At 43.0% G+C, this 22,463-nt stretch overlaps 1 protein-coding gene across 3 annotated transcripts in view; it reads left to right on the top strand.

Moving 5' to 3' along the window:
- Positions 1 to 19,484: 19,484 nt before the first annotated feature.
- LOC137423490 (thymus-specific serine protease) overlaps positions 19,485 to 22,463 on the top strand; it is a 182,526-nt gene continuing 179,547 nt past the window's right edge. For 2 of the 3 annotated variants that reach the window (XM_078774145.1, XM_078774144.1), the window contains exon 1: positions 19,485 to 19,750. In XM_078774145.1, the coding sequence (XP_078630271.1) occupies positions 19,500 to 19,750 (251 nt within the window). In that variant the 5' untranslated portion in view covers positions 19,485 to 19,499. The remainder of the gene's footprint in view (positions 19,751 to 22,463) is intronic. The other variant, XM_078774146.1, reaches the window with a different exon arrangement.

The following is a 22,463-nucleotide window of genomic DNA, read 5'->3' as shown; positions in this document are numbered from 1 at the left end:
CTTTAAACTACCTGCCCCGGGTACTCATGAAGGGGTCCATCCTCCCCCCATTCACTCCTTCGCACCATGCACTCCACCCCACTCATTCCACACACCATCTACTCCACACCATTTATTCCATACCACTCATTGTTCTCACTTGCACACTCTTGTGCTCTCATTGCTGTCCTGTGCTTGCACCCCATGCAAGGCAATCACTCAATACACAATTACACACATCCTCAATTCTCCACTCATACACTTTCACACACACACACATCATTCACGAGCATTGCCTCATTTCATCACCAGCACTACCAAGACTCATTCCAATTCCTCATTTCAAACCCATGCACATGGTGGTTCCCACAATTACACACACACAGCATCATCTGACTATCTCCTTTCCTCTAATACTGGTGCACTCCCCGTCATCCCTTTACACTAAGCACATCCCCCGTCATTATCAACCACCTAATCTCTCTACGTCCCCACTACATGTACAATGTCACTACCTAACTCTCACGTCACCTATGGTCATTTTTCTAAATTCCTAGCAATATCCTAGCTCGCCCTGGCTAGTTTACACTGCCAAACCCCATAATCCTATAGCTCCCCTGCCCAATAGGGTGCGGGATGGTAGAGCTACCATCCCTCTACATCACTATCGCCATTTGTCCACTATGCTCAAGCCTCTCGGGGTGGAATACATTTTTACAGCTCGGCTTCGAAAAGCCGAGCAATGTATGCGGATGGTCAGTCTCCTGTTGGTTGGGTCCGTCCGGCATTTTCGCTTCTGGGAAGGAGGCATACTCGGGCCGAGGTTCCAGGGTCCATCTTTGCGCGGAGCCCTTCGGTCTCCGGCCCGATGACCCAACCTCCCCCGGTCGGAGCACCACGCCCGCCAGGGGGCGAAGGTCCGACCTGGCCTTTCTCCCCCGGAATTGTGCCGGTCGCCGCTACGACGGGGCACCGACCATACAGGGCGGAGCCCGGGATGAATCGTGCACGGCGCTCCTTGCAAGAGCGCCGTGGCAATGATCCCCACTGGCCCCCGCAGCACACAAAGAACACCACGCCCCGAGATCTCGCGTCGGCTGTACGTCTGCCTAACCGCCGCCCCGGGCAGCGTCGATGCTCGAGTCGCATTCTCCCATCCACACACGACTCTTCCCATACTCACGCATCGAGGCGTCTCCATACACTTCGTTATTGCACTTTCTCTCCGTGCACTCTCTTTACTTACACACTCTCGTGCACATTCTTGCACACCCATTCTATTTGCACCCTCCATTATCACACACTCCTCTGTTACACACCTTTCTTCCACGCACTCCTTTACCACACAACCAGGCACACACGCGCTTTCCACACACTCTGTTGTGCACTCTTCTCGCGCACATTCTTGCGCACACCCTGGCGCACTCTCCTCCATTACATACTCCGTAACACTCACGGGTGTGCACTCTTGCAGCCACCCAATCAGCGCACACGTACCCACAGGTGTGCACTCTCCGGCTGCACACCCAATCATGCGCTCTGGTGTGCATCCCCGCACACTCTCCACAACCAACTCTGGTGTGCATTCCTGCACACTCTCTCCATCCATCTCACTCTCTGTGTAGCACTTCGTTACACACTCCGTTTCACACTCCTCCCACTCACATTCCATCATACACTTGCGCGGCGCCGTTTCCTTTCATACAACGCACCACGGACCTTCCACAAGCGCCCGGGTGATGCCGGGATCCCAAGCGTGCGAAAAACCCTTTCGCGCCAAACCTTTTCGCGCCATATACAGCCCGGCTTACCTTCGGAATCCTTTTCTCCACACGCACCAACTGCAAACTTTCATTGGGGTTAGGAAGTGCGGCATCATGATGCGAACACAGACTTTGTACAATTTCCATCTCTTCCTCCCGTGATTGCTTTTCTAAGTCCGCCGTTTCCTTAACCCCAATTTCCACTATAATTATTTCATTCTATTTTTCCTCGACGACCGCTGGCGCTAATAAAATTTTCCCCCTCCACTTCGGCGGTCGTCGGCTTTCCCATACCCCGTGTCGCGATTTCTACGCTGGTCCACCCGGCTGTGCTTTGCTCAGGCTCGCTTTCCCCGCGCTTCTCAAGTCGCGCTACCCTGTCGCATACCATTGTGCCTTTCCCGCCCGACCTGCGGTCAATGTCCTTCCCATATTCTTTTATGTGTCCCATTCTGTTTTCAAACCCCGCCAACCCCTCGTTTATTTCTCTGGCTTGGCCATTCACGTCCTTCAACTGGCCCCCCAAATTGCTTCCGAATCCCCCCAATTTGCTTCCTAATCCCCCCAATTTGCTGTCTAATCCCCCAAATTTGCTTTCAAATCCCCCCAATTTGCTGGCTGTCTAATCCCTCAAATTTGCTGTCTAATCCCCCAATCTGATTTCCCAATTTATTCATTTCCCTGCTGGATTTGTCAGCCATCTTTCCATATACCCCATCATTTGCGCCATAAATAATTGGAAGTCCCCTGGCCCCGTGGGCTTGGCACTCGCCGCCATGTGCGAGGCGCCGCCATTTTGCTCCTTTGCCACCCCTACCACTGCATCCTCATTAATTTCCTCCTCCATCTCTCCCAATTGTCCCACTTCATCCCGGAGGTCCTGGATTGCCTCTAACCCTTCCTCCTCTTCTACCCCCACCGGCATCCGATCGCCTTGGCTATCCATGGCACGATTTAATTTGGTTTTCGAATAAAATTTCGGCCGCTCGTAATTTTGACCAAATTTTGTCCAGAAAAAAAAAAAATTGGTTCGGGTTCAAATCCCACTCCCAGACATCAATTGTTACGGATCTCCGACGTCGGCTCTCCCCTTATCAAGAAGGGGTTAATCCCCTTGTCTTTTATCTGGCCGACGCGACCCTGGGGGTTATAACGTTCCTTCCGGTCGGTGGTAAATAGGGTTGTTGGTCGAGTTTTAGTCCTATTACCTAAGTACTACCACCGACTGTGAAGCAAGGGAATAACTCCCGCTCGAATCACGGATATCAGGTGGAAACGCCGAGCGGATAGCGATCCGCGATCCGAGCTGTTAACAATGGCTAGACCCGATTGTAGCGGTTCCTAATCGTGCCACGTTTACCCAATGGAGAAAAGACTAGGATGATCGGATTGAGAGGAAACCAGGAAAATAGGAAGAACAGATTGATTTATTAATTATGTACAAAGAAGAAGAGGAAACGAAAGAATGTACAAGAAAGAAAGAGGAAGGAAAAGTACACAGGGCAGCCTTAGACAGTCTTACTCTATTCCCTGGACATGGGCCCGATCACTCTCAGATTTGGTCTCAGACTCCAGACTCACACGGGGATGCAGATGGTAGGGTGGAAGGTCCGGCGATGGTGTCCAGGCTCCAGTCCGGCTCCGGTCCAGCAGACGAAACCCGGCAGGCAGCTCTCCACATAGTGTAACGCGAGCGGACAATTATAATGATGGGGGAAGGTAAGCTTGGGCTATCGGCATACGTAATTTGTGTACCGGCGCTTTTGTACTGGCGCTACCGGTCTTACTCGCCCCAAGCACCCCCTCCCCAATGTCCTGCATGCTGCAGTTCTTGGCAATGCGAGCCGCGCGCTCGCCCTTAGTAGAGCGGGTTGCCACAGCGCGTCCTTTGTAATACCAATGCTTGGCTTCAGTCTTCGGTAATGAGCGCTGCTCCGTAAGTTCTTATCACAAGCCAACCTCCCAACAAGTCCTTCCAACCATGATAAGTCTTCTGTGCACAGTCCTGTTCAACGAGCGCCGCTGCATAAGTCCTTTTACCAAGCGTGATTCCTTGCAGTCCTCTCGACGGGCTTTGCGTGCGCGCTTTTATAACCAAGCCAGCGAACGCTCTGGAAGCCCAAAACCACGCCTCTCAGGCGTTCCCACTCCAGACCTGGTTGGCTGGTTATGGCTTACTGGCCCCACCTTGATGGCTGGTTGACGTGGCCGCACCTTCATCCTGGCGCTCCGCCCCCTTTTCGGGCCTTACCTCGTGGGTTTCTGGACTGGTATGGGCAGAAGCCTAGCGAGGTGGCGAACGCTGCTTGCAACCTAAAGGACGAGGGTGAGTACAGACTGGCTAGCGCTTAATGGCGTCGCTTGGAAGGGAGGCTGCCAAAATGAACGGAAGGGTCTACTCTTATGTGATTGATGCAATGCAGATGCAACTATTGGAAAATGGCCTTATCTAAACACAGACTATGAAATAACTGACGTCCTATGGTGACCTACGTGTTGCTTGTGGCCTATCTATGGGGTGCAACCTTTAACCTTTAACGATGTTATATGTGTGGGTTCTCAAAACCGCAACAATATATATGTGTGTGTGTGTGTGTGTATGTGTGTGTGTGTGTGTGTGTGTGTGTGTGTGTGTGTGTGTGTGTGTGTGTGTGTGTGTGTGTGTGTACAGTGCCCGCCATAAGTATTGGAAAGGTGAAGTAAAATTTGTTATTATTGCTATATACTTTAGAAATTTGGATTTGAGATCAAAAGATTAATATGAGGCAAGAGGACAGAAGGTCAGCTTATATTTATTGGTATATATCCATATATACCAATACTTATATATATATATATATATATATATATATATATATATATATATATATATATATATATATATATATATATATTATATATATATATATATATATATATATATATATATTATATTATATATATATATATATATATATATATATATATATAACTGTGAGAAATAGTAGAAACTCCAAAGTATGAGCAGGGAGTCTCATTTGCATTAAATGAATAATCGGGAGATTAAATCAGATGCGGACGTAGCTTCAGGACCGTCGATCTTTAATTTTCGAGAAGCTTTCGACCAACAAAGCTCTTCTTCTTAGTCGTCCCCAAGTTCAGCGGAAGTCTTCCGTTGATCTTCATTTCAACAATATTGATAGATAAAGGTGATATAATATAACAAATATCATGAAACATTTACATTTTGTTGTCCATTGTATAATTTAAATAAACATAAATGCAAATTTCGTATGTGGAAAAAGTAAGTACACCCCATGAAATGTTTTTTAAAATCTTTATAACATATGTGGACATATCAATATTTGATCTTCATTTAAACAGTATCTATAGATAAAGGTGATATAATTGAACAAAAAACAATGAAAAATTGACTTTTCAATAATTTATTCAACAAAAAATTGAGATGTTTGAGGGGTTTCTTGCATGCACAGTTCGTTTCAAATCCCCCCACAACATCTCGATGGGATTTAGATCCAGGCTTTGACTTGGCCATTCCAGAACCCTCCATTTCTTTCTTTCCAGCCATTCCTTGGTGGATTTACTGGTATGTTTAAGGTCATTGTCATGTTGCAAGGTCCACCTTCGGTTGAGCTTCAACTTTCCAACAGATGGCCTCACATTATGCTCAAGCACCCTCTGGTACAATGAAGAATTCATAGTGGATTCTATGATGGTGAGCTGCCCAGGCCCTGATGCAGCAATGCTGCCCCCAACCATAATATTTCCACCACCATGCTTTACAGTTGGTATCAGGTTCTTGTGGTGAAATGCTGTCTTTGGTTTTCGCCAAACATGTCTTCTGGTACTATGGCCAAATAGCTCTACCTTTAACTCATCTGTCCAGAGCACATTGTTCCAGCAGTGCTGGTCTTTGCCTCGGTGTTCATTGGCAAACTTAAGTCTTGCCCTGATGTGCTTTCTGGTGTAGGGGAATTTGTAGCGGGGGACTCAAGACTCCAATGACCGGACACAGGTTTTACAAAAGGTCTCGTTTATTAACTGGTTATTCACTTCATTCCATTTACCAAATAATACCGCTTAATTCAATGGACCAAGTTAACTCTTTTCGCATGTGGTTCTTCTCGTTCGGCCGATGTTCCTCCGCCACTCCCGTTGGTCAGAGCTCCTGGTAACAAGTCCTGTCGACTCAACGTTTGCTCTCGTTTATATGGACAAACTGGACTTAATCCTCTGTCCGCTGACCGTTAATCCTTTCTCCGCTAATGCCCCGAGGTCATGCATGTACCAAGTCCTGGCATCAGCTCGCTCCCCTCCTGCTGTGAGTTCCGTTTACCAAATGATAGGGGGGTGTTCCAGCCAGGGGCTGTGACCAGGTGGACAAGAGATTATCATGTTCGGGCACATTCCTGACACTCATTTACGAACTCGTCTTTCACAGAGTTTGCAGGTAAAATGTATCTGCTTCGTTACCAGTGTTAATTAATAAGTTACCAGTGCCAATTAATAAGTTACACTGAGTTACACTTCCACAATTCCCTCATCTTTTTGTTTTTTTGTTTATATTAACCATTAATCTAAACATCAATATAAGTAAACAATCAATCACTACAAGTAAACATCATTACAAGTATAAGTAAATAATCAATCACTACAAGTAAACATCATTACAAGTATAAGTAAATAATCAATCACTTTGGGAATCAAATTCCCTTGGGCATACACCGTCATCCTGCAAGAATCACAAAACATTTCGTTGGTCATTGACTCCTTCCATATCGTTCAATCTATTGCATTTGCATCACAAATATATTTTCAAAACAACACTTCACCATCACCAAGATACAACAATTTCACTTCATTTTCAAGTTTTGTAAAGCATCTGCACCATCTGGCAAAAACGTTTGCCTCCACACAAATGTTGACTTTGTTTGAAAGAAAGGGCTGAGCACTTGTGTTTGAATCCTGGTATGAAACATTTTCTCCTAATGTCTTCATAGCTCCTGCACTACTTCGTGTAGGATTTCGCTGTTGTGGTAACATTGCGGAGTCATAGACTGACCCTGCTCTCCTTGTAGCATTCTTGCCACTTTTTGAGTAATTCCTGAACAAGGCCTTCACCCAGTTGTAGTCGACTTGCCTCCTCCCTCATTGTGAGTGGGCAGCAAGTATTGGTGTGATGTTGATTGGCCAGCAAGATGTGGAACAGGGATGCCGGATGCATCCACAATGATGTTGGGACCATGGTGTTCAGGTCATTCATGGTCCTTACCAGGAGCAACCAGCAGAATCGTGCACAGCTGTTGTGACAAGGGCACAGCCGTTTTTTGCAGCTCCATGCTGGTTCCCCGGACGTTGGTGAAGTAATAACATATGTCCCCGCATTTCACAGAGGTTGCAGGTAAAATGTCGTTGTCCTGCAACTTCTGATGTGGTGAATGTTCGAAGCCTTCGAACAAGAGTAAGTGATCGCCTTTCTTTCATATGTTGCAGTGTGATCCAGGCAAATGGTCACATAAATTTCCTTGGTGAAGGTAAGCATTCATCTCCAAGTTACACGGGAGAATGTCTTCATCATTCTTTGAGAAAGAGGGTGTATGCCACGATTAACTTCATTTTTTTAGCCACAAATTTTCTTTCTCGAACTTCTTCCCAATTCCGTTAGCAATCCCTCCAAAATGTGATCTCGTCTTATCCTTATGCTGAGTCACATCTGAATCTGCTTTCCGCACACACTGAATCAGATAGGGTACATCTTACCATGAAATCAGCATAATCATGTATATCTTCCGACAGTTTCACATTCAACAATTTGTTGTTTTTCCTTAACACAAAAGTTATATTCATTTATATGCGTCACACAAATAATATTCAATCAGGTATGTATTTTATTACTAAACTAAGAATAGCATCCACAATTGCTTTCAGGTTAATATAGTTCAAAAATTAACTCATGCAGGTATTTTAGCACTACTCTAAGAAAATAAATTGTATATGATTACAATCACAAACGGGAATACCTAATTCCCAACAACAATTTTTCCAAACCAACAAATTAAGCATAATGTATTATTACCATAATTCCTCTCCACTTTTTCTTTTCCCTCTTTTTTCCTAACAGTGTGTCACTCGTGGTGATATGAGTTCACTGATATTGTAATTGACACAACTCATAACATTGTCGTTATGCCATTATCTTAATTCTACTGTATTCACTATTCATTTGCAACATCACTTGATTCATTCTTTTAATCTCGGTATTATTCATATCATCATAACAATCTTTCTATTTTAGGTCCATATTTGTTTCTATTCTTATCAATCTCCTACGGTTTATCAATTTGTTCCAAAACACTGCAACCAAAGGTTTTAACCAAAGCTCTACCAAACTATTTCCAATTTGAACTCAAAATGCTAATTAAACAACAATTCAAAGAATTAACTTCAATGGGTCAACAAACTCATTTTATAAACAGATCTAATTTTCCCATCCAATAATTTTCCTTGCCAAATGTCATATTGCAACACTTTAATAAACCTTCGAAAAATGTCTCCCAAATCAATAAATTTCCTTTTTACTTCCCAAATACTCATCTGTAAATGACATATTCAATTACAGTTTCTCCCTATTTGTTCGGCCTAAATGGCCACCGAAGTGGCTGCCAACATGCAGTACCGTTTTTATCTACCAAGCAAGTATTCGTCCACATAAGATCTCTACCAAAATGTTGTTTGTAAAAACAAATCTGGGATTTCTGATTACATGGATGCACACTCTCAGGACATTTCAGGCTGCTTGTTAACAATCCACTACGATAAATTAATTCCTTTACCCACAATCAAATAATTAGTACCAATTGAGGATATTATCCCTATCACATTCATTTATAGATTCATTATGTTGGATCTAAATTTTCTCCCACTGCTGCAAGGAAGAACAATAGCTCTCATAAGTCTTTGTAATATCTCACTTCATTTACCCAGCATCGAAGAATTTATTTACTATCCATTCCCATCTGTTAACCAGTGACTTTGTTTGAACTCCAAAACTTAATTTGATGAATCCCATGTGTACAGCTACCACTTATTGAAACCCATACTTTTGTAGAAAATATCCAAGTAAGTGTTTTTATTTTAAACCCCCTTAACTGTTGCTCATCCATTTCTATGCACCCAGTGAGTACTACTGACACCAGTATGCCAATATAGGTGTGCGAGTTTAACAAATATGTTGCAGGTACACGTGACATCGCGTTCTGAGTATAAATAACGTAACAGCGCATTCATGTCTGCCCCTTGGTTTAAGATTCACAATGCATTCCGTTTTAAAACTCACAATAGTTCAAATCAGCAAGATTTTCTTTACTATTTTCCCATATCATCTATGCCTAATACACATCCATACATACAGCACAATTTATATGCTGATAAAATTCAAGTTTATATATATATATATATATATATATATATATATATATATATATATATATATAAATCCGTGAGCAGAGTATTCTGGGAAGTTAGTGTAAGACCTCTCCCAAATTTGGCTAATTTTGTACTCCCTCATTTCTTTTTTATGAAGCTCATATCCATAAATAGCTGTTATTCTCATATAAATTCTATCAAAATGGAATCCCCAAATTACTCACAATTTTACTATTAATTAATGGCTGCTCATAACCCAGCACATCAAATCTTTATTCTCCATCTCCCTTGACAAAAGAGATAATGTTCATAATCAAATTATATTTTTATTTTATTTTACGGATTCTCTGCATATTCAATCCCATCCACATAAAACTATCCATTTCCAGACAGGCACACTGTCGGTGTCAACAATCTTGTAAGATTGATACACAAAACAATAACAAACACTAACATTGACACACAAAAATACACACACACATGCATTATGCGTATTTGTTTGCGTTGGAACTATTATTTACAGATCAAGATGGGTGTCAATTTTATTTCAATTTCATAAAATTTGTCCTTCAATTTTAGAAATGCTAATACACAAATGGACCAAAAAGTTTATTCTTAGAAAACCCCTATGATGTCACATTGAAATTACCCTTTCAGTTCCCACAATAATTTATCCAAATTTGACTACACACCCATTTACATGTCAGTCGACCACTGACTTATCAATCATGCGGAACACTAGTCCGAAATTCCCACCTGATCATGATGTGACCCTTGTCACTTGGTTTCAAAAATTTGCAAAGCAATTGTTCCAACTTTGTAAATTTAAAATTGTGTGCCCAACATAAAAGATCCAATTTCGGCATGTGATCAATTAATTACTAATTTGCTTACAAGCAAAAGAAAAAATGAATAATTCTTGCTCCGAAAACTTTTCAGACCCAAGAATCATCGACAGTTATTCATGTTTGTCCAGTAATCTAATTTGTTGAGGCCAATCGTCATTTGGGATTTGTCGCAATGAAGGCCTAATCATTGTCTGAGGTATCGGTCAGCACTGGTACCCTTGATCTTGGTTTCTTTGTCCTTGGTTTCTTTGTCCTTGGTTTCCCTGTCGAAATTGTCTTCTGCTCAGATATGGGCATCTCCTTATCCAGTGTCCCATCTCTCCACAGTTGAAGCACCGGCTTCTGTCGTTACCTGCTCTGTCCACTTGTTGACTTGTCTTTCTGGGCTGCATGTCTGGGTCTTTGGGTTGCCATTCTGACCTCTGGTTATCTCCTGATTCATAGTTGTTGTCTGTTGCATTGTTACGTTGTTGCATAGAAAACCTATTGCGTTGGTTCGTAATCATCAGGGCTTGTGTCTGTAGTTGCATCAATTTTTCGGCATTTATAGCACTGTTCCTGGCCTGAATTCGCTGATGATGCAAAGCATAATTCAATATTTCTTGCATCGGCTTGCCTTCCCAAGCAATACACTGTCTTTCCACTTCACTCTTCAATTTCGGCAACAGACCATTAATAAAAAGGGGTTTTAGGGCATTGTCGATTTGTGCCCGGTCTATTCCCGAATATAGTCGAAAAACATCTCGCTATCTGTCTAAATAATCACTAGCATCCTCTCCTGTTTTCTGTTTGCACGTAACCACTTTATTCCAATCAGTCACGGGCGGCAATTTTTGTATGGCCTCTATTAATTTATTTATCTGTGTCATTTTAGCCTCCGTGGGTATGTCTAATTCTCCATTTACTGCATGTACCCAGTTTGCCTCACTCATTAATGTCTTCAAAGTGGTGGTATTAGGAATTACCCACTTTAAGAGTATTTCTATGTCTCTTATAGTCGGCAATTGCGTTTCCACAATCAATCGTAGCTCTTCTGCGAATTGAAGTGGATCTGTTTTGATTGATGGCATATCGCTCTGTAATGCCTTCAATTGGTGTATTTGCCAAGGTCTATACATCAAATCTGGGCGTTCCTCATTTGCCCCTGGAAATTGCCGTTGCGGGAAATTCATAACGCCACATTGTTCAAAACCTCCCTGTGGGAGAGTCAAGTTTTGAATGTTCATTGGCAGATCATATTGATCGTTGGATAGATTGGCATTCATCACAGAACCCTTACTCCTTGTATGGTGGTATGGGACGTATGTTGAAGTTGTTGCAGCTGGTTGTATTGCTTGCCCACTTTGAGTCGGTTCCTGTCCTCCAGTTGCACCCTCTGGGGTAGTCACCTCAACTGGGGCACTGCTTTCACCTGTCTTCTGTCGGCTAGAGCCAATCGTTTCACTCTGTACTGGCCCTTCGGCAGGTAGAGGTACAGGTACCTGTACTTCCTGTGGCTGATATACACTATTTCGCCGATAGGGTGGAGGAGTTTCCTCTTCTAGTTCATTTATCTCATATGACCTTGCGTCTGGGTACAATCTGAACTGGGATCGCTTTCCATTGCTAACTTCAAGAGGCATTTGAGTGGATACCTTTTCCAACCTATGTTGTATCTGCTTCATTTCTTTCTTCACACCCCCCATTTTCGTTTTGGTCTCCCTGTCTCTAGACTCGATGTCCCAGTAATAAAATGGTTTCCAATCCACCTTCAACTTCTGTCTGTCTCTTGCTTCTAATTCTTCTCTGAGTGTTTCCAATGTGTTCCTGTCAAACGTGCCATCCTTGGGGAATTCCTTCTTTCTCCCTTTTGTCCATTCATGCCAAGATTCCAAATCTTTAAGTGAATGTGGACCATATTGCTGATACATGTGGTTGACGCAAGCGCCTCTTTGGGACAAGTCTAGCTGACCTTGTTTACCCTTGCAGACTCCATTTCCCATTTTGCCTGTATGTGAATAACACTCAATATTCCCTCAATGTACCAGGTAGATTACTAGGATCTGCGCTTTGGAATGCACCTGTACACACCTATACTATATGTCCTATAAATAAAATCTACTGGAGTTTGTTCCACCTTTTATCAAAGTAGCGTTGGATGCGTTGTAGCTTGTTCCAGGTTCCTGTAAAGCTTCACTCGTACCTCCAGGAAGGATCTCTCCACCTGTTCACACGGTGATTTCCAGAGAATCTCCCTCAGCTGTGGCTTTTGCACAATCCAATCTCACAGATCAGTATTTGCAGATGAGCCGGAGGGTCAGTATGAAATGGGTGAATCCTCAGGTGTCCGCTCTGTTGACGGGGAAATCACACAATGGTAACCGCACATATATATCTGTATATAAACTCACCACCTTGCTCAATTTTCCCAGGTTGTCTCCACATTGTTAATATCTCGCAAAGATATCAAAGCTTCTTTCTTGAGACCGCATTTTCATCAATCAAACAATCAATATATTCAATTCAATTTATTCAGTTCAATTTATTCAGTTAAATTTATTCAATTAAATTCAATCAATTAGATTCAATCAATTAACAATTCAATCAATTATTCAATTTCAATTAATTCATCAATATTCATCAATAAATCAAATTAATCATTTTGGATGACTCCTTGCATAAGCCCTTTCCCCAATGATGTCAGGACAGGTCCATCCATTGACCGTCACCTCTGGTTCGTACCTCATGTTAATTGATGAATCACCGTCCTGTCCTAGGGTCATATCTGACATATTTCCCCATTTTGCCTGGTCTCCACAAATTCTCTTTGCAACCACTAAAGGCAACTCATCCTTCATTCGTGAGACAGCCAAAATGGATGGCAGATATTAAAGTTCTTTGGGAAAAATATCTCATCATTTTTCTTTTAATAGTACCCAAATCTCTTGGCAATATAAATTTCGTAAAACTCCTGAAATAAGACTGTAAAATTCCTTCAATCATGCTAAATTTTAAAACTCCATTGCTTGTAACACCCAATTTATCCCATAGGGCTTGAAAGTTCTTTCCCAAGTTCATGCAGCATTCTGCATTTGAACCCTATGATATCATTCATAATAATCATCATGATTTTATAGTCATGGTCCTATCATAATCATCTATTTAAAACGAACATTTCCTTTATCACCACAGCTATGTGGTATAATCAACAATAGAATAAAACTGTACATAGCAACAGGCTACCTCATGGCCACTTAGTATACCTATTGACAATAAGTCATAACAATATCGAATAATCATTGAACAATTCAAAAATCGCTTCCACTGCTCCAGCCGCAGCATTCGTTATTTTGTTTGCTCATTCACTATTCCTGATTCGTCATCAAGGATCTCCATCATCACACAGCGTACTTAATTCCGCATTTTAATGAGAATTCAACAGGAATTTACGACTCAAAGGAAAAAGAACGAGCAGACCTTTTGCAGGATGATCGTTACAAAAATCGTTACATATATTAAAGTATTTATAATGTCGACAAATCATATCTTAATTCTTACAAGATTTGGTTCTTTGAATAAATCACAGCACCGGGAGAACCAGCTCCAAAAAATGGATCTTTGTGTTTATTCAGCACCCTAGTAATTGGTTCTTTGTGTACTAATTACACAGCACCCAGGCCCCGCTCATATGGATCTTTGTGCAGTGCTGCACAGCACCTGAGCAAAAGGGGTTTCATCTACATTTTCCTTATCCGGTGTACCATCCGTGATATTTGTTTGCTCATTCACTATTCCTGATTCGTCATCAAGGATCTCCATCATCACACAGCGTACTTAATTCCGCATTTTAATGAGAGTTCAACAGGAATTTACGACTCAAAGGAAAAAGAACGAGCAGACATTTTGCAGGACGATAACTGGAATTAGTCGTGAAAATATATCCAAAATACACAAAAATACACACCCACACAAATAAACAACATTTATTCCGTTTAACAGAACAAACATTTCCTCTATCATGACATGCATGTCTTCAAAATTATATGACCAAGAGAAAAAGTAAAACTAATTAAAACTGCGGGCAGTGATAATCCGGGGACCATACCGCTCCATCCTGATTGGACGAGTGCATGCTAGAGTCGTTAACAACGACAGTCCAGATCCGATTGTTCAAAATTTCAACTCAATCGATCGAAAAATGAACGCAGGGATGCATTTTAAGGGTGCAGTGGCACTAACTGAGTTGCCACGAATATGGCCACGAAATTGCCAATATGGCCATCATAAAATATTTTCCTTAATCAATTGGCTCATAGCATAACCAATCTGCAAGTATTTCATCCGAAGATGTATTTCTGAGGACTTTTAATTAAATAAGTCATTTATAAATCAACGAGTTAATTTATTAAATGATTAATCAATAAATCAATATTTTCCTTGACAGCCACATCACTTGGTCAGTGTCATGTCCAAATATCAGCTTCCTTACTCAAAAGGTGCCTGAGTAAATGTAATGTAATTACTGTAATAAGATTACTGCAATTACTGTAATGATTACTGTAATTACTGTAATTACCGGAACTGTAATTACTGTAATTACCTCAGGTAATTACTGTAATGTAATTACTGTAATTTAATAAGAAATGTAATTGATTAAATAAGTACTTCATTAATCGCTCATAATTAAATAACTCGTGAATTCTTATCCGATTTATTTAACATTTGAGTGTCCCCAAAACGTTGGAGCAAAACGTTGCAACAACGAAAGTGAAACGTTGTAGCGACGTTGTGGAAACGTTAGCACAACCCAACATTTGAATGTTCCCAAAACGTTGGAGCAAAACGTTGCAACAACGAAAGTAAAACGTTGTAGCGATGTTGTGGAAACGTTAGCAAAACTCAACATTTGAATGTTCCCAAAACGTTGGAGCAAAACGTTGCAACAACGAAAGTAAAACGTTGTAGCGACGTTGTGGAAACGTCAGCAAAACCCAACATTTAAATGTTCACAAAACGTTGGAGCAAAACGTTGCAACAACGAAAGTAAAACGTTGTAGCGACGTTGTGGAAACGTTAGCAAAACTCAACATTTGAATGTTCCCAAAACGTTGGAGCAAAACGTTGCAACAACGAAAGTAAAACGTTGTAGCGACGTTGTGGAAACGTCAGCAAAACCCAACATTTAAATGTTCACAAAACGTTGGAGCAAAACGTTGCAACAACGAAAGTGAAACGTTGTGGCGACGTTGTGGAAACGTCAGCAAAACCCAACATTTAAATGTTCACAAAACGTTGGAGCAAAACGTTGCAACAACGAAAGTGAAACGTTGTGGCGACGTTGTGGAAACGTCAGCAAAACCCAACATTTAAATGTTCACAAAACGTTGGAACAACAAATGATCACAAGTAATTATCACATTGCAATGACCTCTAAACATTCCTAAACCAATATCCCATTAAAATCCCATTAAAATCCCATTAAATCCCATATCTTGTCACCCTTTGCATTGTTGAAAGCAATTAATTCCATAACTCAATATTACCTCAATTTATATATACTAGGGCGTGCCCGCACGTACGTGCTTGCCCGTACGTGCTTGCAAAAAACATGCGTGCGAACAACAACAACAAAAACTTTGAAACCACGTGGCAGTAACGACCACAGAACCCCCCCCTCTATTTACATGAAATGGTTTGGTCCATTCGCAAAGCCAAAGCGAACGACCACAGAACCCCCCCCTCTATTTACATGAAATGGTTTGGTCCATTCGCAAAGCCAAAGCGAACGACCACAGAACCCCCCCCCCCCCCCTCTATTTACATGAAATGGTTTGGTCCATTCGCAAAGCCAAAGCGAACGACCACAGAACCCCCCCCCCTCTATTTACATGAAATGGTTTGGTCCATTCGCAAAGCCAAAGCAAACGACCACAGAACCCCCCCCCTCTATTTACATGAAATGGTTTGGTCCATTCGCAAAGCCAAAGCGAACGGCTTGCGAGTACGGTGACCATACCTTGGGACCCACTTGTCCGATTAATTTCAAACCTTGAAAAGGCACATCCTCGGGTCTCCAGCAATATACCTGGCAAGTTTCAAGTATATCGGACCGGTAGTTTGTCGAGAAACAGCGGTCGCATTCAGACAGACCGACACACACACAACTAGAACGACGCTCAGTAGAGAGCATATCTCCGCCTTGGTGAACAGTTTATGTTTTGTATCCCACTGATAGGCCGGATCTGGATTCGGACCTGAACCCAAAATGGAATCGGCGTGTTTTTTTCACCTCCCCAACTCATCCACCAGGTTCATTCACTCATCCATAACTTTTTTTAATATATGAATAATATTAAAATAATAACATTAATAAGTATATTATGTTAAATATAATGTATATCGCTTTTCACCCGATCTCTTGATGGTGAAGAATCACTTTAAACAATTCTCGTAGCCGGATTCGCACCTGGGTCTTCACCAAAATCCAATCATTTCGTCGTGTCACCCATGCTATCTATCTGGCAAATTTCGTCAAAAAAAAACAACAGCACTGGTTTTGTTTCCTGGAAGTTTCCTGCAAAACGCTTTGCTTCTCGCAAAACGTCCGCCAATGGGAAGTAAAGGGAGGGAGAAGGAGCGGGAGCAAGAGACAGGGTGCCGGAATGGACATGAGGGACAATGAGGGACAGTGAGGGAGTGTTGGTATGCAATTTTTATCCAATCGCCATCTTTCACAATAATTCTGGACCGGCATGAGGTGGGATTGTCTGTCATGAATTTATTTGTTGATCGAACGAGTTTTAATTTGTCTAAATCCGACCAGTCGTTCCAAAGATATAAGCCGTTTTGTCGCAATACCATAAATTGGAATGAGGTAAAAATATATATATATAAATATAATTCCCTTTCCCGGTTCCCTGTCGCACGCCGAGCAAGTCGAGTGCTTTGAACAAGTGCAAAAAAAAACAACAAAAAAAACTACTTTACCGGCCTTACACGTCCTGGAAGCAAATGGTCGCAAGGTGCACGCATGCTCCGTTTGCTCCCAGGTCACAGTAAGGCCTTTAATGACCAGCGCCGACCTTGTGCATTTGTATTTAGACAGCACAAAAATACGTATTTACAGAAATCATTTAGGAAAACACGAATAAATAGAATCATTTAACACGTTTCATCCTTGTATTACCTATGGACAATCGCAAGTCCCACACACCAAATCCTCCATCTTCAGAATTCATATTTCATAATGGACAGATCCCCAAGACGTCATGCTTACCTTGACGACGTCCACTCGAAATTCCAGCGGTGCCTCCAGATTGTAGGGGAATTTGTAGCGGGGGACTCAAGACTCCAATGACCGGACACAGGTTTTACAAAAGGTCTCGTTTATTAACTGGTTATTCACTTCATTCCATTTACCAAATAATACCGCTTAATTCAATGGACCAAGTTAACTCTTTTCGCATGTGGTTCTTCTCGTTCGGCCGATGTTCCTCCGCCACTCCCGTTGGTCAGAGCTCCTGGTAACAAGTCCTGTCGACTCAACGTTTGCTCTCGTTTATATGGACAAACTGGACTTAATCCTCTGTCCGCTGACCGTTAATCCTTTCTCCGCTAATGCCCCGAGGTCATGCATGTACCAAGTCCTGGCATCAGCTCGCTCCCCTCCTGCTGTGAGTTCCGTTTACCAAATGATAGGGGGGTGTTCCAGCCAGGGGCTGTGACCAGGTGGACAAGAGATTATCATGTTCGGGCACATTCCTGACACTCATTTACGAACTCGTCTTTCACAGAGTTTGCAGGTAAAATGTATCTGCTTCGTTACCAGTGTTAATTAATAAGTTACCAGTGCCAATTAATAAGTTACACTGAGTTACACTTCCACACTGGACAGAAAAGGTTTCCTCCTGGCACACCTCCCATGTAGATCAAATTTGTGCAGCCTCTTTCTCATGGTAGACTCGTGCACTTTGACATCAACAGTGGCAAGAGCTACCTGTAGGTCCCGTAATGACAATCTGGGGTTCTTCGAGACTTCTTTCAGCATCTTGCTGTCTGCTCTTGGGCTGAACTTGCTGGGGCGGCCTGGCCTGAACAAGTTGGCAGTTGTTTGGAATCTTCTCCACTTGTAGATGGTCTTCCGGACAGTCGAATGATTGATTTCAAATTGTTTGGAGATCTTTTTAAATCCCTTCCCAGACTCGTAGGCATCTATAACCTTCTTTCTGAAGGCCTCAGAGAGCTCTTTTGATCTAGGCATGGTGACGCCGCACACGTCAACAACAAAGAGCAAACCAAACTAAATGTCTGAGGTTTAAATAAGACAGGTTCCTCCAAGATCCGCTCTAACGATGTTCTAATCATTTGCACCTGAGCTGGTGCACCTGATTCTTAATATTTGAAGTAGTGATAAATGTAGGGGTGTACTTACTTTTTCCACATTCAAAATTTGCATTTATGTTTATTTAAATTATACAATGGACTACAAAATGTAAATGTTTCATGATATTTGTTATATTATATCAGCTTTATCTATCAATATTGTTGAAATGAAGATCAAATAGCTGTATGTTGAAATATGTTGAAAAAGTCAAAACTTTACATGGGGTGTACTTACTTTTTCACGTGTACTAACAACTCGGGTTCCCTACATGCGTCGCAAGTCCCGGAAGGGTGACACCCTATCACGTGAAGATACGAATTAAGTCGACAGTGCCCATGTCTAAGACTGGAGAGAACCACCTGGTCTCTGCGGGACATCTGAGGTAGCCGAAAGGGGGGCGGGGGGGGGGGGGTCACGGCTGGATTTACCCTGTAACAGAACCTATCCTTCGTGGTGGTATCCCACTGGGATTGCCATTTTTTGACGATCTTGTCCCTGGCCACATTCTCAATTTCAGACGGACCCAAAGGGATTTGGGTGACACATTCGGATGTGATCGCACACTTGGCTGCAACATCGCAGGCCTCGTTCCCTCCGATGCCCACATGAGCGGGGATCCAGCACCACATGAGCGGGGATCCAGCACCACATGAGCGGGGATCCAGCACCACATGAGCGGGGATCCAGCACCACATCAGCGGGGATCCAGCACCACATAAGCGTGGATCCAGCACCACATGAGCAGGGATCCAGCACCACATGAGCCACAGATTGACCACAGATCCTCTCCATCTGGCCATGTTGATCAGGTGCAGTACTTCGAGACCCAGGTCAAATCTGCATCCCTCCTGAAGAGACTCTCGTGCCTTCAGTGCAGAGAGGGAATTCATTTATAATGTTTAATAACAATAGTTATAAATCATAATAAGGCATTACCTATAATCATTATGAATCAGCATTTGAATTCCTGACGTGCGGATGGCACTGATTAAGGGGGCGGGGATATGGAGGTGTCCCGAGGCGGGGCCACCAGGTGTTCAAAAGGTGGAGCGCGCGCGTTACTTCCCGCGGTTTCGCGGCTCACACAGTCCGGGACTGACCACGTGTCCGATCCGGTTCCGGATGGTGTTCCCACGCGGACTCGCTCTCAGTCCGGTACTCTTTGGACTCCGGATCGTTCTCGCCGTCAGCGTTGTCTGCCCGTTCGTCGCCGAGGAGCGTCCGACAGATTCCCAGTCGGGGCTGAGCTCTCCAGGCAGTTCATGGAGCGTGCCGGGACAGGTCGTGCTGGGCGGATTATTCCCCCTGCACGACTCGGCTCCGGACCGAAGATCGCTCCGAGATGGGCGGCCCGAACAGCTCATCTGCACCTCGTACGTCACCTGCACCTTCGCTTTCCAGAACCAACTATAACTTAACGATGAGACCATTGATTGTTTGTAGTAAACCCTCGTGTCATTACATATAATAATGGATGGTTCACGTTTGTCCGTTTATTGTGAGACGGAATAGGTTTGTCCACATTTCGTGTCCAGAATGAGGCTGTCTGGGGTATCGTCCATCCTTGTATGCCACTTGTCCTGATGACGTTCAGCTGTCTCACAAACCTGCAGTTACCTTTGCATCTATTGATATGTATTTTTTAATTTCTAATGGTATTACTTACTAGATTATCACTCGGTGGAGCACGTACCTCCGCCAGGCTGAATTTTTTTTTTTTTTTTTTGGGATACAGGATCGAGGCTCGTGAAAGAGCTCACGTCTAACGCACAAAAAAAAACCACACAAAACATATAATAGGGTAGACAAGATGGAGAGAGAAGGGGAAGCACACAAACACAACATTTGAGAGCAGGGACATCGGGAGATCTGTGGGAGGGAGAGGAGGGAGGAGGCGTGGGAAGGGGGGGAGGGGTGGGATAAGTATAAAACACAAGGACACTGCAAGGACTTCCAGGAAGGAAGTTGGTATTTCAATCAAGTTGGTTGGTAGTTTACGGTTTGTATCCCACTGATAGGCCGGATCTGGATTCAGATCTTCACCAAAATTGAATCGATTCGTCCTTGTCAAACAACCAACCTGTCCACCAAGTTTCGTCCGAATTCGTCCACAACTTTTCGAGATATCGTGCTATATATGGGTTTCAGCCCTATCACCCACTGGTGAAGAAGGATCTTTAAACATTCTCAGATCGAGATCCGGATCTTCACCAAAATCTAATAATTTCGTCCGTGTTACATACCCAACCCCTGAACCAAATTTCATCCGAATTTGTCCACAGCTTTTTGAGATATCCTGTTCACAGACAGATAGACGTGAAAACATAACCTCCATCTACCTTTGTTGGCGAAATACTGTTCTCCCCTCTGGGCCGGTGCTCGTGCCTCACACCGAGCTCGGCTTCACGCTGCAGAAACCAAAGCTTTCAGAATCATTGGAATCTCCCGCGATGAAGCTATCTCCGAGGGTCTTTCACTCTCTCACCGCAGGCAGGTTGGTGGTCTTTCTGTCTTCTACCGACTCATCTCCGGCCTAGCTCCCCCAGCTCTGTTTGTGTTCTATCCCCCAAATATTCCCACAGGTTGCACAAGAAAGATCTGCCAGCAACCCTCTTATGGTTAAACTACCAAAATCAAGACTCTCTGCTCACCTTCACTCTTTCATTCCTTTTTCCCGCCTCTGGAACAAACTCCCCCACTCCCTTCAATCCCACTCCTCCCTCCAGGTCTTTAAACATCTGTTCACCACCATCTCTTATCTTCTCCATCCAAAACCTTGATCTTTCCTACCCCTGTTAATACACCCCAGATCCACCTCTTTCAATCTCCAAATTCAGTCCTGAAATTCCGAGTAGTGTCAATTTGTTTTATACCATGTACCCCTTGCCACGAGCTCCCTAGCCCTCTCCCTCCCACAGATCTCCTGATGTCCCTGTTCTCTACTGTTGTGCTTGTGTGCTTCCCTCTCTCTCCATATTGTCTCCCCCTCCCTTTATTGTTTTATGTGTCCGTTTATGTTTTTTTGTGTTTTATGTGCTAATGTGTGTTTAATGTGCTAGCTCTTACACCAGCCTCGATCTTGTACAGTGCATTCAGAAAGTATTCAGACCCCTTCACTTTTTTCACATTTTGTTATGTTGCAGCCTTATGCTGAAATCGTTTAAATTCATTTTTTCCCCTCATCAATCTACACTCAATACCCCACAATGACAAAGAGAAAACAGGATTTTAGAAAGTTTTGCAAATTTATTAAAAAGAAAAAACTGAAATATCACATTGACATAAGTATTCATACCCTTTGCTATGACACTTGAAATTTAGCTCAGGTGCCTCCCGTTTCTCTTGATCATCTTTGAGATGTTTCTACACCTTGATTGGAGTCCACCTGTGGTAAATTCAATTGATTAGACATGATTTGTAAAGGCAGACACCTGTCTATATAAGGTCTCACAGCTGACAATGCATATCAGAGCAAAAACCAAGCCATGAGGTCGAAGGAACTGCCTGCAGAGCTCAGAGACAGGATTGTGTCGAGGCACTGTACAAGGTCTCACATTTGGGGAAGCCTCCAAAAAGATTCTGCTGCATTGAAGGTTCCCAAAAGCACAGTGGCCTTCATAATTCTTAAATGGAAGAAGTTTGGAACAACCAGGACTCTTCCTAGAGCTGGCCGCCCGTCCAAACTGAGCAATCGGGGGAGAAGGGCCTTGGTAATAGAGGTGACCAAGAACCCGATGGTCGCTCTGGCTGAGCTCCAGAGATCCTGTGTGGAGATGGGAGAAACTTCCAGAAGGACAACCATCACTGCAACACTCCACCGATCTGGGCTTCATGGCAGAGTGGCCAGACGGAAGCCTCTCCTCAGTGAAAGACACATGAAAGCCCGCTTGGAGTTTGCAAAAAAGCACCTAAAGGACTCTCAGACTGTGAGAAACAAGATTCTGTGGTCTTTCATGTCTTTCACGGAATACTTTCTGAATGCACTGTGTACAAAAAAAATAAAAATAAAAGGTAACTACAACCAACATCTATATTATAAAGGTAGATTCGAATGTCATTTTGACGTCACAAGTTTGAAAAATAAAT

This window comes from Myxine glutinosa, chromosome 3 (assembly GCF_964187855.1).
Source record: "Myxine glutinosa chromosome 3, kmMyxGlut1.1, whole genome shotgun sequence".
NCBI lineage: Eukaryota > Metazoa > Chordata > Myxini > Myxiniformes > Myxinidae > Myxine > Myxine glutinosa.
The sequence above is the reverse complement of the archived record's forward strand: the minus strand, read 5'-3'. Positions and strand labels throughout refer to the sequence as shown.